The sequence below is a fragment of the Gymnoscopelus braueri genome (genome assembly GCF_963280865.1).
Source record: "Gymnoscopelus braueri genome assembly, chromosome: 16".
Taxonomy (NCBI): Eukaryota; Metazoa; Chordata; class Actinopteri; order Myctophiformes; family Myctophidae; genus Gymnoscopelus; species Gymnoscopelus braueri.
Window position 1 is genome coordinate 40,391,523 of NC_137616.1, and position 24,457 is coordinate 40,415,979.

Consider the following 24,457-nt stretch of genomic DNA (forward strand, 5'->3'; position numbering starts at 1 on the left):
CATCCTCCGTCCATCGGCATCCATCCGTGCCTCATGCAGCGTTCTGGCGTTGCTGTGGCAACTGCATCCTCCAGTCTTGCCTCCCTCCTCCCCTGCCCGTTGCTGCGCCCTGCGCGCACAGTTAGCACGCAACCTCCTGTGTGTCTCTCTGAGAGAGAGAGAGAGAGAGAGAGAGAGAGAGAGAGAGAGAGAGAGCACAGGAACGGGGACCAGAGGAGAGGAGAGAGAGAATAGGATATTGAGCTGGGGGTCCACTCCTAGAGAAAGATAGAGAGAGAGAAAAAAAGAGGGGCATCATCAGCACCTCCACCACCATCATCATCATCATCATCCTCATCATTATCATCATGGCGTTGATCCCCTGCCAGGTGCTTCGCGTGGCCATCCTGCTGTCATATTTCTCCGTGTTGTGCAACTACAAGGCCATCGACATGCCGGCGCACCAGACCTACGGAGGCAGCTGGAAGTTCCTCACCTTCATTGACTTGGTAAGATATTAGATCTATAACTATGGGGCTAAATCACAGCGCATCCTTGTATCATGATGAACGAATGAATGAATGAAGCCTCCTCTTATATTAGGTAGCCTATTCGGTCGTATTATAGCTCTGGTCCATAGCGTTTTAGAAGGAGTTCTCCTATGTTACTTTCGAGCCGTTGCCCGCACACTCGCGGTCGCGCAGGCTGTGCAGCCTCTCGTCTGTAGTCAAAATAAAAAAATACCCTTTTGCTTCTCACCAAAACAAAGACTGTTTTAAGATGCTGAAAACCTACTTTCTTTAGTGGGAACACTCGGAGCCCCCCACCTTACGTCTAAAATACACCTTTTGGCCAGAAAAGAAAACATTTCAGCTGAAGGAAACATGTTGCTGCGCCCCCTACAGATCTGGATAATGGAAGTTTTCTATTGACAAGATCTATAGAGGGCGCAGTGGAGCAAACTGTATTTTTTTTAGTTTTTTTATTTTTTTTACTAAAGACGAGAGGCTGCGCTACACAGGGTGTGCGGGAGACGGCTCGGAAGTAACATAGCGTTAAGGAGAACTCCTTCTAACGCCACTATGGACCAGAGCTAACTCGGTCGTAGCGACGGTGTCCCTTTGGCCAAAAAAGGAAGAAAAAAAAGAGCAGATCTACAAGCTATAAACGCGACGCGTTTATAGCTTGTAGATCTGCTCTTTTCTTTTGCCAAGAGACACCGCCATACGACAGAAGCATACATTATAATAGCTTAACGTGCGTGACTTCGGCCCATGTATGTGTGAGAGACAGACACATGCGTTGCTATTGTTTGTTTTTGCATCATTGATACAGTCAGTAGCTATGATCTATCATGTTAACTATTATTATTATTATTATTATTATTACTATTATTATTATGGGCTGTTTGCTGCGACAGGCCCTGTGTTGATGCTTTCACTCCACCATGGCTGACTGGGTGTCAGTTACATATTACTCTGCATCAGTGGTGTAAAGTAACTAAGTAGATTTACTCAAATACTGTACTTAAGAACAATGTTGAGGGATTTGTACTTTACTGCAGTATTTTCAACTTCCAATTATTTTTCTTCTACTCCACTACATCTCGGATCCAAATATTGTACTTTTTACTCCACTGATTTATTTGAACACTTCAGTTACTAGTTACTTTATAGATTTTGATTAAACATTCATCAACCACCTCAGCCCTATATACATTTCGGCCATTTGAAAGCTGATCTACAAGCTCACAATGCGACGCATTTTGAACTTGTAGATCTGCTATTTTCAAAAGAGTTTTAGACATTTGAAAACTTGAAATGGGACATTCTGCATAATGAGTACTTTAACTTTTGGCACTTCAACTACATTTTGATGCCAATACTTTTGTACTTTTACTCAAGTACATTTTGAATTCCGGACTTTCACTTGTAACAAAGTATGTCTATATTGCAGTATTGATACTTTTACTTAAGTAACAATGTGAGTACCTTTTTCCACCACTGCTCTGCATCACATAATAAAGGACAGTCTGTGTAAAGCCTATAGTCTTTAAGGCTGTTTTCTATGCTGTGAGACACAATCAGGCTGGCTATGTGATGATGATGAATCTTCACTGCTGTAGGTTGGCCTTGTATGACTATACTAATAGGGATAGGATTTCCTGCCTGATGTTATGTTTTGTTTGTCTCAGAACAAAGGACCACAATGGAAATAAGTCACCGACTGTATTGTATTATCCTTGACGTTTCTGTGAGAAGCATGTGTTTTTCTTTTAGCCATGACGTCTAATAAATCAAATCAAACCACACGTTACATAATGATAATAAGAATAAGAATAATAGCCAAATAATAAAGATAATAATAATAACTGGCTACTTCTAGGCTACTGCTGCTACTATTAATCATGATAATAAAAGGCATATCATCAAACAATCAGCTACAATAAATTGAATGCACTGTAAACCCTTAATATAAGCCCTATATATATATATATATATATATATATATATATATATATATATATATATATATATATATATATATATATATATAGTGGTGTGACAGATAGCCAAAATAGCCTATATGTAGCTAGGCTAGATCGGCTATCATCATTTTTGAAAAGTTAGAAAATGTTTTTTAGTTTTTTTCTATAATTTTGCGAGAATGTTTGAACATTTAAAAAAAAAAATCTTTCACCTATAATGACTTTCCCAAAATAGGGAGTTTGAAAGCGGAAGTCAAACAATTAATTAATTTAATTAAATTAATTCATGATTAGTTTATTCTTTCAGTGTCTATATCTTGGTGACATGTAAGCACAGTGTAATAATAATAATAATTGGCAAAACACTATATATTATATTAAAGAAAAATAATCAAATATACTATTTTAGTTCCATCGGTCCAAGTCAGAACACAATCGATTGATTGACCATTCAAATGAACACGCTCTGAAAATACACACCCATCTGACCACAATTGGGCCCTGTTCCAGAAAAGCTTGGGTTGCACACATACATGCACAGGAAAAAAAAACACACACACACACACACCCAGACATGTCTATATTGTATGAACACACATGTACTGTGCATCTATGCTCCCACACATGTATGCGCGCACACACGCACGCGCACACACACACACACACACACACACACACACACACACACACACACACACACACACACACACACACACACACACACACACACACACACACACACACACACACACACACACACACACACACACACACACACACACACACACACACACACACACACACACACAGGAGTGGTAGCCCACTACCAGATGTGGTAACAGGGTGTATTTCCTGGTTGTTGTGTTAGTGGGGGGTCATTAACACATTCCATGCCAGAGTTTAATCTCATAATGTACTCACCAGTGCCAGCGTTTTATTGTTGTTTTTTTGTTTTTTTCATGTCGCCACAGACCTCGCTAAATAAGTTAAAAGTGCGCGTTCATTTGGTTCTAAACACACGGCGGATCCGTGAGAAACGGCCAGCGAAAATAGTTTCCAAATCCGTGCCGCCATCTTGAAGATACAGCCGATCAACGGTAAACAGTGATCAGCGAGGAGAAAAACAACAACCGAGAAAATCGAGTTTTAAACAGGATCCCAGACAGGAAGCGGATACGATCGAAAAAACCGGAACCCGAATAATTCTGTTTCCGACCGGAAACGGAAATGGATCAAAAAAATTCGGAAAGTGCACCTGGGGCAAAATCAATGGGAATCGGCGGTTCGCGTAGATCTACGCGACTGGCACGCTGCGGCTTTAAATAGGTTCGCGTAGATCTACGCGATTGGCATTCAATGTGTTAAGTCATTAAGTAAACCACCAGGAGAGGAGGAACACGCTTAATGTGGAAAATATGACACATACTGACTGACTGACTGGCTGGCTTGCTGGTTTGTTGGCTGGCTGACTGGTTGGTTGGCTGGTTTGCTGACTGACTGGCAAGCTGGCTGGCTGGCTGGCTGGCTGGCATTGCAGTGCGATGCTACACGCTGTGTGAGCTTGTAGATTAAAATGTTTTGCTCGACACCGTTGTGCGACAAAGTATATATAATAGCGCTTGAGTGGTTAAAAAAATATATACAGGGGTTGACACTAACGGTTGCCCGACTGCCCATGGCAAGTAAATAAAACGTTCGGGAAGGTGGAGGCTGGAGTCTGCTTTCAGGTTGCCCGACGGGCAAACGACTGTCTTTAGTTTGCTATAAACACAACACAAGATGTCTGTGGTATTTAAAATAAGTCATATTGTATACTGCAGCTATTGAGATATTTGGCATAAATATTGAGGTATGTCCATATCGCACAGCCCCAGAATTCGCAAGTAAAGTAAAAAAATAAGTGTTAAAATGAGCGGTAACTCAAATTTTACCTATCACGATTTACTTTTCGGGCAAGTAGACATGACCTTTGGGCAACTAGAACATGACCTATACTTGCCCGACAGGCAAGTGCATCTTATCTAGACCTTACTGTCAACCCCTGATATATACAGTTTTGTTTTATATGAAACAAAAAATCTAAAAGGTATAATCACGACATCAAGACAATAATGGATAGTTGCATCCCATGGATGGATGGATGATGGATGATGGATACAGATATGTTTCGTATATTGTATATTATATGTTTTCGACAGGCCCTCAAAGTTAGCTCTTCACAAAACATTCTAGTTAGATCATTTGCAGTTCATAAGATTGTGGCCTCACTGTCCACTCATTGTAACACGAAATTTGCCGCGCGAACACACACATACATCATTTAGTTTTGATTGTTTGATTACATTGGTGGCAATGTAAACGTATGTTTTCTCATGCCAATTGGATTTGAATTGAATTGAATTGAGAGAGAGAGAGAGTTTAAAGCAGGCTACTTTGCGTATGTTTGTCAGATGTGTAGTCTGACTCATGAACCGATCGGCATCGCTGTCAGATATCCCAGCACCGTGTAATCCGCCTCAACTAGTGTGAGAGAACAGCAGAGCTGTCACACTTTGTAAACTCACACACACTCCATATGCAGCCAGTCCTCTAACTAACAGACACACACACACACACACACACACACACACACACACACACACACACACACACACACACACACACACACACACACACACACACACACACACACACACACACACACACACACACACACACAGTGGTGGGAAAAGTTCTAAAATGTTCTACTTGAGTAAAAGTATCAATACTGCAATGTAGAAATACTCTCTTACAAGTAAAAGGCCTGTGTTCAAAGTGTTACTTGAATAAAAGTCCAAAAGTATTGGCATCAAAATATACTTGAAGTACCAAAAGTAAAAGTACTAAACTGTTTGAAAATAGACGATCTACAAGCTCACAACGCGTCGCGATGCGATGCGTTGTGAGCTTCAAGATCGGCTATTTTCAAATAGCCTGTATAAAACAGGGCTAAAGTGGTAACAGTATGTTTTATAATATAATAATTTATATCTGCAAAGCAACTAGTAACTAAAGTTTTCAAATAATTGTAGTGGAGTAAAAGTACAATATTTGCCTCTGAGATGTACTGGACTAGAAGTAAAAGTATAGACAATTGGAAATACTCCGGTAAAGTAAAAGTATCTAAAAGTTGTACTTAAGTTCAGTACTTGAGTAAATGTACTTAGTTACTTTCTACCACTGACAGACACACAGACACACACACACACACACAGAACATGGGAGTGAGCCAGTGGTCGTATTACAGTACATTACCACACTAGTGTTCATGGGAATTGTAGGATTAGGCTCCAGCCCGCCTCAGACAGATGCAGCGATATTTCCAGCTTTTGATTCATCGCCCGCCAAGTTGGCTAGTAACTTGACAGCGCTACTCGCCGCCGCCGCACTTAACCCATTAAGACCGGGAACGCATCGGTATCATTTTAAGATTTCTTTGGCAATAAAAAAAATAGCAGATCTACAAGCTCATAGCGCGGCACCGAGTGCCGCGCTATGAGCTGCCGCGCTAGTAGATCTGCTATATATTTTTTTTATAGTGAAGAAAGTGTGCAAATCTTTGAATAGGTATATTTTTTAAAGCGAACATTTTTAACTCAAATCTTTGCTTCTGGGGGGGGGGGTCCCTGGAACAGCATGTTTTGACATGGGGGTCCGCGGCCAAATACATATCATTTTGGGGGTCCTTGACATGAAAAAGTTTGAGAACCACTGATATTATAGCAACATAAGTTTTTTCAAAAAACTGTTAAGATTTCAGATTTCAAAAATAGCAGATCTACAAGCTCTTAGCACGGCACTCGGTGCCGCGCTACGAGCTTGTAGAGCCTGCTACACTACACACACATGCACCCCAAATGTAGTGCCATATGATCGGCCCAAAAAACGGAACCATGTGGATCTGGGGATCCACGTGGGAACGGTATGGCTCCAGCGTGGATCTCCTGACTTCATGTGGCCATCCATGCCTGTGGCTGGCTGCCAAAATCGGTCGATGATAATCAGTCAATGACATTATCATTGACTCCAAATTTGGGCAAAGTTTCAGCCCGACCCCCCAGTTGAATGTTTAATTTTAACTTTACATATTTAAAGTTGTTTAACTTCAAGTAAAGTAATGTTTAACTTCAATATTTGATATTTTACTTAAATGAAAAAAAAAATTTGGATCGGTGGGACACAGTATAAAACATTTCTTTTTTAAATAAAAAAATAATGTTCTGTAAAATACTATCCTGGAAGACAGACACTTGATATCGAGAGAAGAGAAGAGAAGAGAAGAGAAGAGAAGAGAAGAGAAGAGAAGAGAAGAGAAGAGAAGAGAAGAGAAGAGAAGAGAAGAGAAGAGAAGAGAAGAGAAGAGAAGAGAAGAGAAGAGAAGAGAACCTTTAAGATGTCTTCATTCCTACCAGTGGAAAATCATAGCCTGGAAAAGTTACAAAGAGAAAATATTGAATCACTTAAACCTGATTCATACTGCGTTGTACGATAAATAGCCCATCTATGTGACCTTGTGGATCGGCTATTTTCGAAAATGTTTGAAACCTTTCGCCTTTAACAATAAGCCCAAAAATAGGGAGGCCAGGGATAAAAGTATTTTATTCAAAACATGCATCAAAATCCTGCTAAAATCCTAAAAACCAGGAACCCGCATAGCCACACCCTTCGTTGGAAAGGGGAGGGTTAGCAGTAGACAGTGAAGGTTTGAAAGCTGAGCCAGTGGTATAAAGTAACTAAGAACATTTACTCAAGTACTGTACTTAAGTACAATTCTTAAGGTATTTTTACTTTACTGGAGTATTTCCAATTTTCAGTAGGCCTACTTTTACTTTTACTCCACTACATCTCAGAGGCAAATATTGTCCTTTTACTCCCCTGATTACATTATGAAACATACATTAACCACTTTAGCCCTATTTTATACCTAGGATATTTGAAAATAGACGATCTACAAGCTCACAACGCGTCGCATCGCGACGTGTTGTGAGCTTGTTGTCTGCTATTTTCAAACATTTTAGTACTTTAACTTTTTGTACTTTTTGTACTTTTAGTACATTTTGATACCAATACTTTTTTTTACTTTTACTCAAGTCAATTTTGAATTCCGGACTTTTTCTAAAAAACATTTGAGTGCTTTTTCCACCACTGCTGGTAGCCAAGTGGTTAAGGCGTGTATTATATGGGCTTTTTGATGCCTAACAGCGTGTCCCGGGTTCGATTCCCGTGGCCGGCGGCAGACTCACTGCGTGTCATTCCCCGATTTTCTGTACCAGTGGTGGAAAGTAACTAAGTACACGTATTCTACTGTACTTAAAGATGGAGTGCCATGATATTTTTCAACCCTAAAACCTGATCATAAGGTATTATTATTATGTAAGGATTTTTTTCAACAAAAAAAAAGTGTACAGTAAGTGTTAAAATGTTGTTTTTATGTAGACACACCCACCAGTGCATTAAGTATACCTGGTTCTCACCTTAGCACCTCCTCCACCACCTTAGCACCACCCACCTGTCCTAGTCCCTCCTCCTCCTCATGCCCACACCTGTTGTGTTATGATAATGAGGGGGAGGGTGTGGGCTTTGTGATGTCACTAAAGCGCTGTTTCTCTATTGGCACATTTGACCCTCAAGGTTTCAGCCTCCAGGAAAAAACTCCAAATAGTCAGAGAAGACATAAAACACCATAAAAACACCACCGGGGGGCTTAATGAAGTTCTATCAACCTCATAGACACATGAAAAACAGAAAAAGTGCAAAAACATGGCACCACCTCTTTAACCCATTTAGACATGGAACACCAATATGTAACTATACCTTCCAATCCGGGAATCCCTTTTGGTGTAGTTGTTGCTTTATACAGTATATAGCAACATAATTTTTATTTATTTATTATTAAATTATTTATTATTTATTTTTTCATTTATGTGAATACAAAAAAAGGTTTCTCTGAAAAGTTTTTCAGAAAAGTTTTTTTTTTTTTTATCGGCCTATTTCCAATTTGCAATACTTTTACTTCTACTCTGCTACATCTCAGAGGCAAATATTGTACCTTTAGGGCGCGCTCCCACCAAAACATGGTCGGCTAGCGTTAAACGCAGGTTGTGCGCAGCCACAGTTTTTTGCAGCCAGCGGATTCTAAAAAACGGGAGTGACGCGCCTGTCACTCACTTTCAAGACCCTCCCCGTAGCCCGCACCGCCTGCTGCCTTGAGCATAGATATAGAAACCTAGATACCTCATTGGCCTCTGCAGTTCGTTGGAGCGACCTGTTTGGTATGGTGGCCGCCATACGTGCTGTGATTGGCCAGTGCCCGTCCCCCCCGGAAATGGGGGGAACGGGCACTAGCCAATCACAGCGCGTCTTTTCCAGGACTTGTCAGAATCTAGTTGTCCCGCCCCCACCTGCCTCTCATTGGCCTACTGAACGCCCCCTTCTGTGACGCACGTGGAAATTTCCAGCTGTCCCCCAGGAACAAAAGCTTCCTTGCCCAGGAATCGGAAGCGCGCCCGCCGTGCCGACGCTTCAGAGCCAGAGGAGGCGTCTACCTTTATATGTCTATGGCCTTGAGCACCATGGTGCTTCCTGAGTCTTGGGACGGTCCGCCTTCCACTCACCCGATTGGACAGAGGGGGAAAATCAGCTTCTGCCTCCAGCAGTTTTATGCTTCAAATGGACAAGTCGTGTAGAGCAGATAAACGCACGGTCTGCGCGACAGGCGGAAAGATCCGCTCTTGCGTGAATCCACGCATTTACATTGACAAAGCATTGGCAGATTCCGCCCCAGAGGTAAAATAAAAGTGCGGTGGGAGCGCGCCCTTACTCCACTACAACTATTTGAAAACTTTTAGTTACTAGTTACTTTGTAGATTTGGATTAGTATTACAAAAAAATACAACTTAACTCTTTGACTGCCAGAGTATTTTCATAAAGTACTCCCCCAGTGCCAGCAATTTTCGTGTTTTTTTATTTTTATATTTTGAATTTTTCTCATGAAAATAATTTAAGGACACATAATGTAAAGACCCAGCACAAATCCGCCACTAGAGCGCAGCACATGACAGCTTTGATCATGTCGTTGGGTCTCTCTCACCCTTCTTCATAGATTAGACAAGGAAAAACATGAAAACGGATGTGACGTCCCCCCCATTGTTTTGATCGGCGAAAATTACGTTGTGATATACGACGGCGATGACTGATCGTCACCCAGACCATAGATTATAGAAGAGAAACTGTCCGTTTGTCCGTCATACCGTGTGAAAGACCGTTTATTTACCTATTTTGGACGAAAATGACTGGGGAAAAGAATCAAAAACCGGAAACGGAATCCAGGTCATGAAACCGGATGCAGATGTCCGTGAAGTAAGTGGAACTCGAGAATAACATTGAATATTAAGCAGCATAGCGCAATCAGAGATTAAACAATGAACGCGCGTCCAGCGCGTCGAGCGCGTCGACGGCCAACTGGACAAAGTAGCACTTGACGCGTTATCGCGTCGTCCGCAGTCAAAGAGTTAAGGGCGCACTCTCACCGCACTTTTATTTTACCTCTGGGGCAGAATCTGCCAATGCATTGTCAATGTAAATGCGTGGATTCACGCAAGAGCGGATCTTTCCGCCTGTCGCGCAGACCTTGCGTTTATCTGCCCTACACGACTTGTCCATTTGAAGCAGAAAACTGCTGGAGGCGGGAGCTGATTTTCCCCCTCTGTCCAATCGGGTGAGTGGAAGGCGGACCGTCCCAAGACTCAGGAAGCACCATGGTGCTCAAGGCAGCAGGCGGTGCGGGCTACGGGGAGGGTCCTGAAAGTGAGTGACAGGCGCGTCACTCCCGTTTTTTAGAATCCGCTGGCTGCAGAAAACTGTGGCCGCGCACAACCTGCGTTTAACAGCGGCCAGCCAACTTTTGGTGAGAGCGCGCCCTTAGCCCTATTTAAACTTTGTCTATTTGAAATGAGCATTTTATACTTTTGAAAACTTATGAAATGGGACATTCGGCATAATGAGTACCTCTACTTTTGGTACTTTCAGTATATTTTGATGACAATATTGTACCTTTACAAAAATATTGAATAGAGGACTTTTACTTAGTATTGGTATTGATAGTTTTTTGGGGCTTTTCTGCCTTTACTGGATAGTACAGTGAAGAGTGGCAGGAAACAGGGAGAGAGAGAGACAGGGAGTGACACAAGCACAGCAAAGGCCATCGGCCTCGGAAATCAAACCCGTCACTCGCTGTCAGGCTTGTGATGGTTGTGGGCTATGTTTACTCGCAAGAGATATTGCTCATGATCCAAAGCAAACTTGACTTTACAAACATCTGCTAATCTCGCAAACCAATACGCTGTGTACAGTTTTGCACACTGACAGTAGGCCAAGGAAGTCACTTTTTTGTTGTAAATTCAAAATCTCAGATCCATCTCCTCGATCTCCAGGCTTTTATTTTCCTTCGCGTTTTGTAAAAAAATAAGAGCCTGGACCAAGCTGTTCACATTGCTGGCATAGGAAGTGGGAGTCAACCTTTCATTTCCCCAACCAACCAGAGTGCAGTGGGCGTCACTCCAAATGTTGTGACATCAGGGCTCTCAATGCTGCACATTGGGGGAGGAGGAGGGGCGCGGAGCGGGCACACAGATCGGTGAACCAATAGGAGCCCACGGAAGTTTTTTTGCCGGAGATTTTGAATCCGCCCCTCTAGACCAGATATCAGACGTGCTAGGGCAGGCTACTGTCCCACCGATCCAGAAAAGTCTGATTGGTGGACATCATTGGTGGTACCATCAAAAATATTCACTGTACCCTCAATGAACTCTGAGTGCCTTCCCATTTCTTTCTTTATTTAGTGGACAAACTTTTCTTCTTTTTCTTCTTTTTCTTTTGGGATCTGTTCCTGTTGCTGTTGGCAGTCATGGCTGCCAGTTCCCATCTGATGTTGTGTGGGAGTTCAGACTGCTCCAGACCGTACAGAGTAACTGCTAGCTTACATAACGTCTTCAGACTAGGACTTAGGTCTAAGACATACAGGTCACCTGTGCTACCTCCAAAGAGGATGGCACAATGTCCCACCGTGGAACAGGTCATGTCAATTATAAGACACATGCCTTTCCCCTTGGGCTCAACCGTCTTCCATGAGGGCTCAACCTTCTTCCAGGAGAATGTCTCTGGACTGAACTTCCACATCTCATTGCAAAACTTAACGTGTAGTTTGGCTAAGCCGTTAAATATGTACAACTCTCCATTGTAGGCAAAAGCTGAATGATGGACTCTGCGTACCTTGTGAAGTTGTGCAGAAGGTGTGCTCAGCCAGTAGTTGGTCTCTGTGTCAAACACTCTGATGTGGTGGTGGTCTTCGTCTGGACTCTCTGCCCTTCCCCCAAATACAAACATCTTTGTCCCAATGATGGTGGCAGTGTGTAAGCATGAAGCAGGGGCTGGAGTGCCCCTGGTATTAATTAAAGACCAGACCATTGTGATGGTGTCCAACTTCTGGATGTCATTAGTGAATCCAGTCTGATAGATAAACCCTCCATAGATATACATGACCTTCCCCAATACACAGGCTGAGTGGTTCATCCTCTCCTCTGGAACAGTGCCGGAAACCACAGGCTTGAACCATTCGTGGGTGTCGACATCAAATGCACAAAGCATGTTGCCGTAAGGTTTCCCCCCGCACATATAGATGATATCCTCTATCAGTACAACTGTGTGGTGCCAGCGTATGTGCGGAACCTCAAAAGGACTTTCTCTTCCAGTTGTCAGTAACTTCTTCCAGCGTAAAGACACAGTGTTGAAGACATCGACATCAATCTCCTGGTCATTGTAATTGATAGAGCCATCTCCAATGAAGTACACTTTGAATCCCACTGTCACAGCAGCACCTGTGGCATTCAGTCGAGGTCCTTTCAGATGCACAGTCCAGCACAACATGTCTCACACACAAGTAGCACCGGGTTGGTCAAGACTTTCTTGCAGTACAAAAGTATTCAGTCCTAATGTGCACACTAGCTGTCACAGGGATAGGTGGATGGACCCAAAAGCAGACTTCAATGGGTGGCGGAAAGTCCTTAGAATCTCAGAATGGGATAACAGGAAAACCGCCAACGACCAAACTACAGAACGACTACTAGCTATGACTAACAAGGTGTTTGACATTCTGTTGGCATTTGCTGTCTAGCGGCCATTATATACTGTAGGTCCTGATGACATCATTGATGATGTCATGCCTTGACAGACACCGCTCTGAGGTATAACAGGACCCACTGATGATTTCAGCTTCACAAAGGTCACAGGTCACACATCGTTTGGCCAATCCACGAAGCCAATGGTTTGGGTTGGCGAATTAAGGACGCTTTAGAGCCTGTATGTGGTATGCACCTTAACCACTAGGCCATCGGCGCCCCACGGTGTCGATACTTTAACCCATTTAGACCGAGAAAGAATCTGTGTCATTTTTTGATTTCTTTGGCTATTAAAAAATAGCAGATATACAAGCTCATAGCGTGGCACCGAGTGCCGCGCTACAAGCTTGTAGATCTGCGATTTTTGAAAAATCAAGAAAATATGTGCAACACTCAAATCTTTGCTTCTGGGGATTTCTACAAATGTCTTCTAAATCAGTTTTTCTAAAACAGTTTTCTGAAACACTTTTCTCAAACCTTTTCATGTCAAGGAGCCCCAACATGAGGTATTTGGCAGAGGACCCCCATCTCAAAATATTTAGTTGCAGGGACCCCCAGAAGCAAAGATTGGAGTAAAACTGTTTGCTTTAAAAATATATATTCAGGGGAACGGTGGCGCAGTCGGTAGCGCTGTCGCCTCACAGCTAGAAGGTCCTGGGTTCGATTCCCGCCGGGGACGCTGTGGGCGCTGGGGGCGTGTCTTCTCCTCCGCGTCATCAGCGCACATACCCTAGGTGGGGTTGGGGAAAGGGCCTAACTCTGTGCGGAGTTTGCATGTTCTCCCTGTGTCTCCTAGGGTAGTTAATACCCTCACAAAAACATGTAGTAATCCTGGTCGCTATACCGCCTCCCCCATGACAGCCGGGGCGCCTGATGGAGGGGAAAGGAACTGGTTGTAATAACGTGTTCCTTCCACGCGCTACGTCCTACCAGGGAAACTCCCCCCTGTCAGGTGACAGTTGGCTCTCATGCATTGAAGGAAGCATGAGCTCGGCCCTGGCCTCCTTAGGCTGTGGGGGACTGGTGTAGCACTGGTGTAGGGCTGGTGTAGTGCCCAGGATCACTTAGGAAATTGGCACCGGGTGAAAAAAATGGGTTACAAAAATCGCGGGATAAAGGAGGCCAAGGAAGTCGCTTTTTTGTTGTGAATTCAAAATCTCAGATCCATCTCCTCGATCTCCAGGCTTTTATTTTCCTTCGCGTTTTGCAAAAAAATAAGAGCCTGGACCAAGCTGTTCACATTGCTGGCATAGGAAGTGGGAGTCAACCTTTCATTTCCCCAACCAACCAGAGTGCAGTGGGCGTCACTCCAAATGTTGTGACGTCAGGGCTCTCAATGCTGCACATTGGGGAGGAGGAGGGGCACGGAACGGGCACACAGATCGGTGAACCAATAGGAGCCCACGGATGTTTTTTTCCGGAGATTGTGAATCCGCCCCTCTAGACCAGATATCAGACGTGCTAGGGCAGGCTACTGTCCCACCGATCCAGAAAAGTCTGATTGGTGGACATCATTGGTGGTACCATCAAAATATTCACTGTACCCTCAATGAACTCTGAGTGCCTTCCCATTTCTTTCTTTATTTAGTGGACAAGCTTTTCTTCTTTTTCTTCTTTTTCTTTTGGGAGGAGGGGGTGTGTCTGTTTCTGTTGCTGTTGGCAGTCATGGCTGCCAGTTCCCATCTGATGTCGTGTGGGAGTTCTGACTGCTCCAGACCGTACTGAATAACTGCTAGCTTGCATAACGTCTTCAGACTAGGACTTAGGTCTAAAACATACAGGTCACCTGTGCTACCTCCAAAGAGGATGGCACAATCTCCCACCGTGGAACAGGCCATGTAAACTACAAGACACGTGCCTTTCCCCTTGGGCTCAACCTTCTTCCAGGAGAAGGTCTCTGGACTGAACTTCCACATCTCATTGTAAAACTTGCAGTGTGGCATGCCGTGTAATACGGCGCCAAATATGTACAACTCTCCATTGTAGGCAAAAGCTGAATGATGGACAGTGCGTACCTCTGTAAGAAGCTGTGCAGAAGGTGTGCTCAGCCAGCAGTTTGTCTCTGTGTCAAACACTCTGATGTGGTGGTGGTCTTCGTCTGGACTCTCTGACATTCCCCCAAATACAAACATCTTTGTCCCGATGATGGTGGCAGTGTGAAAGCATGAAGCAGGGGCTGTAGTGCCCCTGGTATTAATTAAAGACCAGACCATTGTGATGGTGTCCAACTTCTGGATGTCATTAGGGAATCCAGTCTCATAGATAAACCCTCCATAGATATACATGACCTTCCCCAATACACAGGCTGAGTGGTTCGCCCTCTCCTCTGGAACAGTGCCGGAAACCACAGGCTTGAACCATTCGTGGGTGTCGACATCAAATGCACAAAGCGTGTTGCCGTAAGGTTCCCCCCCGTACATATAGATGATATCCTCTATCAGTACAACTGTGTGGTGCCAGCGTATGTGCGGAACCTCAAAAGGACTTTCTCTTCCAGTTGTCAGTAACTTCTTCCAGCGTAAAGACACAGTGTTGAAGACATGGACATCAATCTCCTGGTCAATGTAATTGATAGAGCCATCTCCAATGAAGTACACCTTGCATCCCACTGTCACAGCAGCACCTGTGGCATACAGTCGAGGTCCTTTCAGATGCACAGTCCAGCACAACATGTCACACAAATAGCACCGGGTTGGTCAAGGCTTTCTTGCAGTGCAAAAGTATTCAGTCCTAATGTGCACACTAGCTGTCACAGGGATAGGTGGATGGACCCAAAAGCAGACTTCAATGGGTGGTGGAAAGTCCTTATTTAAGAATCACAGAATGGGATAACAGGAAAACCGCAAACGACAAAACTACAGAACGACTACTAGCTATGACTAACAAGGTGTTTGACATTCTGTTGGCATTTGCTGTCTAGCGGCCATTATATACTGTAGGTCCTGATGACGTCATTGATGATGTCATGCCTTGACAGACACCGCTCTGAGGTATAACAGGACACACTGATGATTTGGCCAATCCACAAAGCCGATGGGTTGGCTTGGCCAATTAAGGACGCTTTAGAGCCTGTATGTGGTATGCACCTTAACCACTAGGCCATCGGCGCCCCACGGCGTCGATACTTTAACCCATTTAGACCGGGAAAGAATCTGTGTCATTTTTGGGCGGTGAAACCGCCCCTATATATGAGGTTTGTATATTTGCACCCCCCAATCCTGCGCTGTGATTGGCCACCAGTGTACCCCCCTAACCCTGCACCGTGATTGGCCAATCACAGTCTATTCAGGACTCTGATTGGCTAGTGAAACATGACACATGTGCATAGCCCTTTAAATAGGACTATGCACTTAAAAAAAACACCACCGCATCAGAGTGTTTGACACAGAGACCAACTGCTGGCTGAGCACACCTTCTGCACAGCTTCTTACAGAGGTACGCAACGTCCATCATTCAGCTTTTGCCTACAATGGAGAGTTGTACATATTTAGCGGCCTAGCCAACCCACACGTTAAGTTTTGCAATGAGATGTGGAAGTTCAGTCCAGATACCTTCTCCTGGAAGAAGGTTGAGCCCAAGGGGAAAGGCACGTGTCTTGTTTTTTTTAAGTGAATCACACATTGTGGCTAGCAAGACACCGCCCACTTCACACTGGGTGTGATTTTTTGATTTCTTTGGCTATTAAAAAATAGCAGATATACAAGCTCATAGCGTGGCACCGAGTGCCGCGCTACAAGCTTGTAGATCTGCGATTTTTGAAAAATAGAGAAAATATATGCAACACTCAAATCTTTGCTTCTGGGGATTTCTACAAATGTCTTCTAAATCAGTTTTTCTAAAACACTTTTCTGAAACACTTTTCCCCAATTTTTTCATGTCAAGGAGCCCCAACATGATATGTATTTGGCAGCGGACCCCCATCTCAAAATATTGAGTTCCAGGGACCCCCAGAAGCAAAGATTGAAGTAAGACAATTGTTTGCTTAAAAAATATATTTTCAAAGATTTGCACAAATCTTCAAGATTTTCCAAAAGATAGCAGATCTACAAGCTCATAGCGCGGCACTCTGTGCCGCGCTATGAGCTTGTATGTCTGCTATTTTTGAATAGCCAAAGTATAAAATAATGGTTAAAGTGGTTAAAATCTAAAATTACACAAATGCGTTCCCCGGTCTTAAAGGCAGACTAGGTAGCTTTTCAAACCCCCCCCCTTCCCCCCTCTGACAGGTATCAAAGTGATTGCTGTCTTTGATGAATTCATTGATTAGAGAGAGCACTAACGAGTTTTGCACTTTTATGGCCCAATCAATTAACTCAGTGCGCAACCCCTTTGAAGTTCAAAGGGATCAATTAAGAGCTCCGACCGAGCCCCCCACAGACTTTTCAGTCCCTGCAAAGGGATGAATGTCAATATAAACAGTGGAACAAAACCAAAATACAGCCAGAGGGGGGTGTCTTTCTGCAGGAAAACACACCAGCATACAGCATAATTATATAGTGGTTGATAGAGGGGAAAAAAATCCAATATACAGTATATATATATTAAGCCTGCAACGATACATGTATTCATAACGAACCGAACGATATAATATACATTTTTTCCCCAGACGACTTCAGACGATGCGCTCTGTGCTCAACCTACTAACCTACCCTGCTAGTCTCAATGGATCTGCGCTCAACAGTGCAACCTAGAGCCAGAGTTGCCTGCTCCTCCCCCCCCCGCTCCCCCACACAGAGAAAAAAAAAAAAAAGTCACGCCGTGCGGTGGAATTAAAGCTGCCTTAAGAGAAAACTCGCTGAATACTACACTGTAAAGTTAAACTGTTGCAATAATGGCTAATGCCGATAGACCAGAAATAGAAGACCCTCCACTATCCAGCAGATCTGGCGTTTGGAGCCACTTTGGGTTTCCAGTTAATTATGACCGGGATGGCAAAAGCAGAGCTGACAAGTCTCACCCTTTGAGAGTGAGAGTCACGTAATTTAATTAACCTCTTAACACGTCTCACGCCACACTTGCCATTTCACACGCTTTTTCCCCTCTCACAGCAAAAAAACAAACAAAAAAAAACATCAAACGGGTGGAAAACGGAACGCTCGTCCCAAAACACACTCCCCCCCATTTTTTCCGCCGACCGAGCCCGCCGGATGTACCTGGGGCGAGCGTGTTTTGGGACGAGGCGTTCTTGCATTCCATCACACCCATTCACTGGCTTGTTTACAAGTCGAATTTGGGGAAATAAAATAATCAGGAGCTCAAAAACATAATGAGAGGATACAAGAGCTATCTGTGCAAAAGCTGCAAAGTGTACAGATTTAAGCAAGTATTTTAAAACAGTGAAAGCTACCGAGGAAAAAGAAACAGAAAGTGTTTAGACGTGGTTGCTAGTTTGAGTCGTCGAAAGTTTGACCAAAACCGAAGGTATTGAAGAGGAGGACACAGAGAATGTTGCGGTCATCAGAGATCAAAGGATTTAGCTGCTGCCATTCTGATAATGTCAGGAGCAACCAGACAACACTACGACCAGGTAGGGTCCATGTTAGCCCTGGTCCAGAGCGTTAGTGAGTTAGAGAGAACTCACTAACGTTCTGGACCAGGGCTAGGTCCAAGTGTTTCCAAATGGACTGCAGTCTGCACAGAACCCTATCCATGCATTGACCTGAGCAAAACAATTTTCCCTTGTGGATAATAAAGACATCTAATCTAATCAGATCCAAAGTAGACTAGGTTTTTTGCGACCAAAAGACCATGTATTATGCAAGTACATAATGAGGTTGACCAAAGTTTCTCAGCTGCATTATATTTGTTATTAGTGTCTATATGTCCTCTGAAACAAAGGGGTTTATAGTGAAAACTTACTTAAGCTGCTTTATAAATAAAGCACTTTGAAACTGAAGATGATGGCCAAAGTTGATGATAATTGATTGATACAAAATAAATAAGCCCCCCCCTGCAATGTTTCCTTTTTGCCACACATCTACACTTCATGGAGTACATTCTTTGTACAGAATTAAAGTAATAAAAAACGGAAATAAAAGAGGAATAACTGCGAACCGAACGGAACCGAACCGAACCAAACCACGAACCGAAAATTGCACGCGCATGTGCTTTTGTATTGAACCGTGACCCCAAAATATTGAATTGAACCGAACCGTGAATTTTGTGAACCGTTGCAGGCTTAATATTTATAAAATAAATAAATAAATATATATATATATATATATATATATATATATATATATATATATATATATATATATATATATATATATATATATATATATATATATATATAAATAAAATGTAGGCTCAAAGTTACCTAGTCTGCCTTTAATGGGTTAAATAAGTTAAAAAAAGAAGTTAAAAAAAAGAAAAAGAAAAGAGCACGTTTTTTCCACCACTGCACACTGTACGATGGGAATAAAGGCAGAAAAGAAAGCTGAGGCTGATGCGCAGAGGAAGGGCTGCTTGGCAGGTCAGGCCAGAGGCGGAGGTCCTGAGCACTCAACCATCAAGCAGGACCGACTCCACACTGCAATTTACTGAACAAACTGCAGGCCTGCTGAGGCGGGAGGACGTTTCACAGTTCACAACGATATCGTGGCTGTCGGGACAGAAACCTCTTATCTCCATATTCTAACTTTTTGTGTTTTTTTGTTAACCCATTAAGACCGGGAACGCATCTATGTAACCACTTTAACCATTATTTTCATACTTTGGCTGTTCAAAAATCTACACGTTTTTTGAATAGCCAATATTGAAAATGTGTGCAAAATGGGTCCAAATACATTATCATTTTGGGAGGTCCTTGACATGAAAACGTTTGAGAACTGCCGATATACAGCAGCATAAGTTGTTTTTAAAAAACTGTTTTAGAGGACATTTGTACAAAAATACAAAAATATATGTATTCAAAGATTTTCACACATTTTCCATGATTCTTCAAAAAATTGCAGATCTACAAGCTCATAGCGCTGCACTCGGTGCCGCGCTATGAGATTGTATATCTGCAATTTTTTTAATAGCACAAATAAATCTTAAAATGACACAGATGCGTTCCCGGTCTAAATGGGTTAATTAACGCCCTGCTAGATCATACTAAAGCGTCACGCAAAAGTAGCAGATCTACAAGCTCGAAACGCGACGTGAAGCGACGCGTTTCGAGCTTGTAGATCTGCTACTTTTGCCATTGCCAATTTGCCAATTTGAATCCTGAAAAGTAACAGTTTTGGACATACATGTATGAGGTTTCCACCCGACAGAGACGGTATAATAGAGCACACTCCCCTCTTTTGAACGAGATTATGTTCAGTGCTGAATGTCCTGGGGGCGCCGACTGGTGCATAGCACATACTATAGGCTTAGATGCAGCCTGACACCAAGTCCCCCCGGTTCGATTCCCGAGCGTGACAGACTTTTGCCTGCGTGTCTCTCCCTGTTTCCTGTCATTCTACTATACTATATAAATAAAGGGCAAGGCTGTAAGAAATACTGAATGTCCCTCCAGATCAATATAGATCTGTCTTATGACCACACCAGCAGCCACACATTAAACGTCGTTAAACTCACCAACATCACCAATGCTCTACATGCTGCTCAATGTTTTGCCACTCAGTCTAGATGAGGGGGGTGTGTCCCGGTGGACAAGTGACGCATGTGCATACTCTCTATAGTTGCTTTTATCAGAAGTTATTGGCCGAGGAAAAGGGGGACCAGCTGCTGCAGATCGGCTGATGAGGAGCTGATGGGGAAATTGGACTGCACCGTGTTCCCTCTGCACTATGGGGAGGGGCAGGGCGTTATTAGTCGGTTTTGTTAGTAGTTGATTGAACAAATGTAATTTTTGGATATTTCAGTTGTATTGTGTTTTCATTACTTAATAATATTAGTTGGTGTTGTATTGTATTGGTTTATGTTTTGGTTATTGTTGCTGTGGTAACCCACTATATGTGTCTCACTTTGGTTAGGTCAGTCATTCAGTTCTGTATTGCTCCGCTTACTTATGTTGACCTCCTTTGTTTTGGGCCCTCAATTTTTGTTGTTTGCTCAAATATTGTTGATAATCTTTAAAAAAAAGAAGAAGAAAAAACCCCATTATTTTAAAGAAATACCTAAGTCTCCCTGACCCTGTGTCTCTCTTACCAACCAACTCGGCCCCTGTCTGTCTGTCTGTCTGTCTGTCTGTCTGTCTGTCTGTCTATCGATTATAGTTAGGGCTGGGCAATATGTTGAATTCTCCAATAAAGACAGATTATGTTTTAATTTCAAATTAAAGGTAGGGTAAGTGATATTTTTGGGTATTTTCTTCTGAGATAATAATGCTTATCAGTAATGCTTCGTAATCACTCGTGTGAGTGTGTGTGTGTGCGCGTGCGTGCAAATAACTTGAGAACGGACGTGCAGATTTCCATTAAACGTGGTGTGTATGTGGTGTGTGGTGCTTCTGTGCAGGTGATCCAGGCGGTGTTCTTCGGCGTGTGCGTGCTGACCGACCTGTCCAGTCTGCTGACCAAAGGCATCGACAGCCGGGAGCAGGAGAGACAGCTCAAGAAGCTGATCGGTCTGAGGGACTGGATGATGGCGGTGCTGGCCTTCCCCGTAGGAGTGGTGGGTAGTACAGTGTGGATGTGTGCGTGTGTGTGTGTGTGTGTGCACTCGGTGCGTGTGTGTGTGTGTGTGTGTGTGTGTGTGTGTGTGTGTGTGTGTGTGTGTGTGTGTGTGTGTCGCAGTGGTGGAAAGTAACTAAGTACTTTTACTTAAGTACTGTACTTAAGTACAATTTTGAGGTATTTGTACTTTACTTGAGTATTTCCAATTTCCAATACTTTTACTTCTACTCCACTACATCTCAGAGGAAAATATTGTACTTTTACTCCACTACATTTTTTTTTAAACTTTAGTTACTAGTTACTTTTCAGATATACATTTTTATATTATAAAATATATATTAACCACTTTAGCCTTATTTTATACATAGGCTATTCGAAAGTAGCCGATCTACAAGCCCACAACGCGTCGCATCGCGACGCGTTGTGAGCTTGTAGATCTGCTATTTTCAAATATTTTATTACTTTTACTTTTGGTACTTTAAGTACATTTTGATGCCAATACTTTTGTACTTTTACTCAAGTCCATTTTTTATTCTGGACTTTTACTTGTAACAGAGTATTTCTATATTGCAGTATTGATACTTTTACTTAAGTAAAGAATTTGAGTACTTTTTCCACCACTGTGTGTGTGTGTGTGTGTGTGTGTGTGTGTGTGTGTGTGTGTGTGTGTGTGTGTGTGTGTGTGTGTGTGTGTGTGTGTGTGTGTGTGTGTGTGTGTGTGTGTGTGTGTGTGTGTGTCAATCAATCAAAGATGTGAGGCGACTCAAAACAAAATGTAGTGTTTTGTTAAAAGTTAGTTCTTGCAAGACGGCTTTGTTGTGTCAGGATATGTAAGCTCCCTCTGTGGCCTTTAGAGACTTTAGCCACATTAAAACCCTATATATACTTTGTAGACAGGAGACCCCAGGGGTCTATGCTAGCCCCCTTCCTTTCCCCTATACACTAACGCAATAATATTTTAGCAGAATGTTTTGTTTTTTTACCCCCTTTTATGCCCAATTTAGTTGTTAAGCCAATTAATCCCCCCCACATACACTCATTTGTTGTCTCTGCTGTTGTATTCTACTGACTCTCCTGCCAGTGAGGAGCCCCTACTGGGAGGACGTAGACTCTACATCCTCTCTACTCTGTGCGAGGAGTAGGACGGAGGCTTTACTCCTCTAGCCTGGTAAACCCTCCCTCCGGAAATCTCAATTCCATTTCATTTCAGGAGTGAGTCTGGCATGATCCGCCTTTCTGCAATATTGGCTCTGTATGCCAAACGGCCGGGCCTATCAGCGTCGTCGCTCATTGTTCTGTGATTGACAGCTTACGTTGGCCAATCAGGTGGCGAGTTCGAGTGAGCCCAAAACACGAACGGCAGCCATCTTTTTCTTGTGCGGCCAATTCTCCGCTATTTTTTTACTTCAAAAAGCTCTCTAACTTCTATTTTGAGGCACGGAATTTACTTATAAGATATCGTTTGGATAGAATTTAGTTGTTTAACTTCATATATGTGGTCAATTAATCATGACAAAGCCTATTTAAAAAAAAAAAATTAGAGAACCGGTAGGGGCGGGCAGTGACACCATTGTACCCGAAAAAGGCAACCCATTTTGGGTCGCGTCACATTAAGACTGGTGAACTGCTGATTGGCTGAAGGGGAAAAATTATCATTGGCTGAAGGGGTTGTCAGTCAACGGTATTACTCCCGCCCAACTCCAGCACAGCCAATATTGCAGACAGGCGGATCAGGCCAGACTCACTCCTGAAATGAAATGGAATTGAGATTTCCGGAGGGAGGGTTTACCAGGCTATTACTCCTCCCGCCCAGTAGTGGAAAAAAAGTTACTTAAGTAAAAGTATCAATACCGCAATATAGAAAATACTCGGTTACATGTAAAAATCCGGAATTCAAAATGTACTTGAATAAAAGTACAAAAGTATTGGTATCAAAATGTACTTAAAGTAAAGTAACAAAAGTAGAAAGCACTCTTTATGTAGAATGTCCCATTTCACAAGTTTTCAAATGTATAAAAATCTGTTGAAAATAGCAGACCTACAAGCTCACAATGTGTCCCGATGCGACGCATTGTGAGCTTGTTACAAATAATTATAGTGTACATTAATTATAAAGTATTATAAAGTACAATATTTGTGTCTGAGATGTAGTGGAGTAAAAGTAAAAGTATAGAAAATTGGAAAGTAAAACGACCTCAAAATTGTACTTAAGTACAATACTTGAGTACATGTACTTAGTTACTTTCCACCGCTGCTCCCGGCCCAACACTCCCTGCTGACAGGTGCCCCCCCCCCCCCCCCCCAGCCCGTAAGAATATGTGCAGTTACTGTATCTCACCCGCCCAGCTCCCCTCCCTCGAATCCGCGTTGAATTGTGTCTGTACGGATGATCGTCAAAGCCGGATGCACCAAAGCGTGGATTCGTACCCACAACCTCCGCGGCGGTGGGCATGCCAGGCACGTTACCACTGCTCCACCCGAGCGGCTAGCGGGGACGCCAGAGTTTATGTGGTTATAAGTCAGGGGTGATGCAACTTTGATGATGGAGAGGGCCACTATATTTCCACACTCACTCCAGAGGGCCACATACTGTCATATACTGTCGGGCAGTATTTTACCTTTTTTCATAAATGAATGCCATACTTCGCCATTCTTTGTCACACAAAAGTAGCAAAAATAGCCGATCTAGCTTGTAGATCTGCTATTTTTGCTATTTTTTAATTGGAATCCTGATTTTATTTTTGCTACTTTTGAACTGGAATCTCGAGAAGTAACATTTCTTTTTAATTTCAAATGCATTTAGTTATACTTATGTTAACTTTATTTACTTAAATACAAATACGTTTGACATAAAAAAAGACAATAGAATATTAATACTAATCATTAAGCTACTAATATAGACTGAAGTAATTAAAGAGGGTCATGTTTGCATGTTTGGAATTGTAACTGAAATCAATAATATATCAGTATTCCAATATTAACCTGAGGGCCGCATTAAGTGAAGGTGGGGGCCGCATTAAGTGAAGGTGGGGGCCGCATTAAGTGAAGGTGGGGGCCGCATGTGGGCCCCGGGCCGCCAGTTGCCCATGTATGTTATAAGGCCTGGCAGTGTGACCTTAGTTTGAACCCCGGGGCAATGGAAGTCTGCGAGACACAAGTCATGCCGA

At 42.9% G+C, this 24,457-nt stretch overlaps 1 protein-coding gene across 1 annotated transcript in view; it reads left to right on the top strand.

The window, feature by feature from the left end:
• Nucleotides 1–347: 347 nt before the first annotated feature.
• aig1 (androgen-induced 1 (H. sapiens)) overlaps nucleotides 348–24,457 on the top strand; it is a gene marked incomplete at both ends in the record, with an annotated part of 73,829 nt that continues 49,719 nt past the window's right edge. The window contains 2 exons of the mRNA XM_080454017.1: nucleotides 348–488; nucleotides 21,133–21,288. Coding sequence (XP_080310143.1) covers nucleotides 348–488; nucleotides 21,133–21,288 — 297 coding nt within the window. The remainder of the gene's footprint in view (nucleotides 489–21,132; nucleotides 21,289–24,457) is intronic.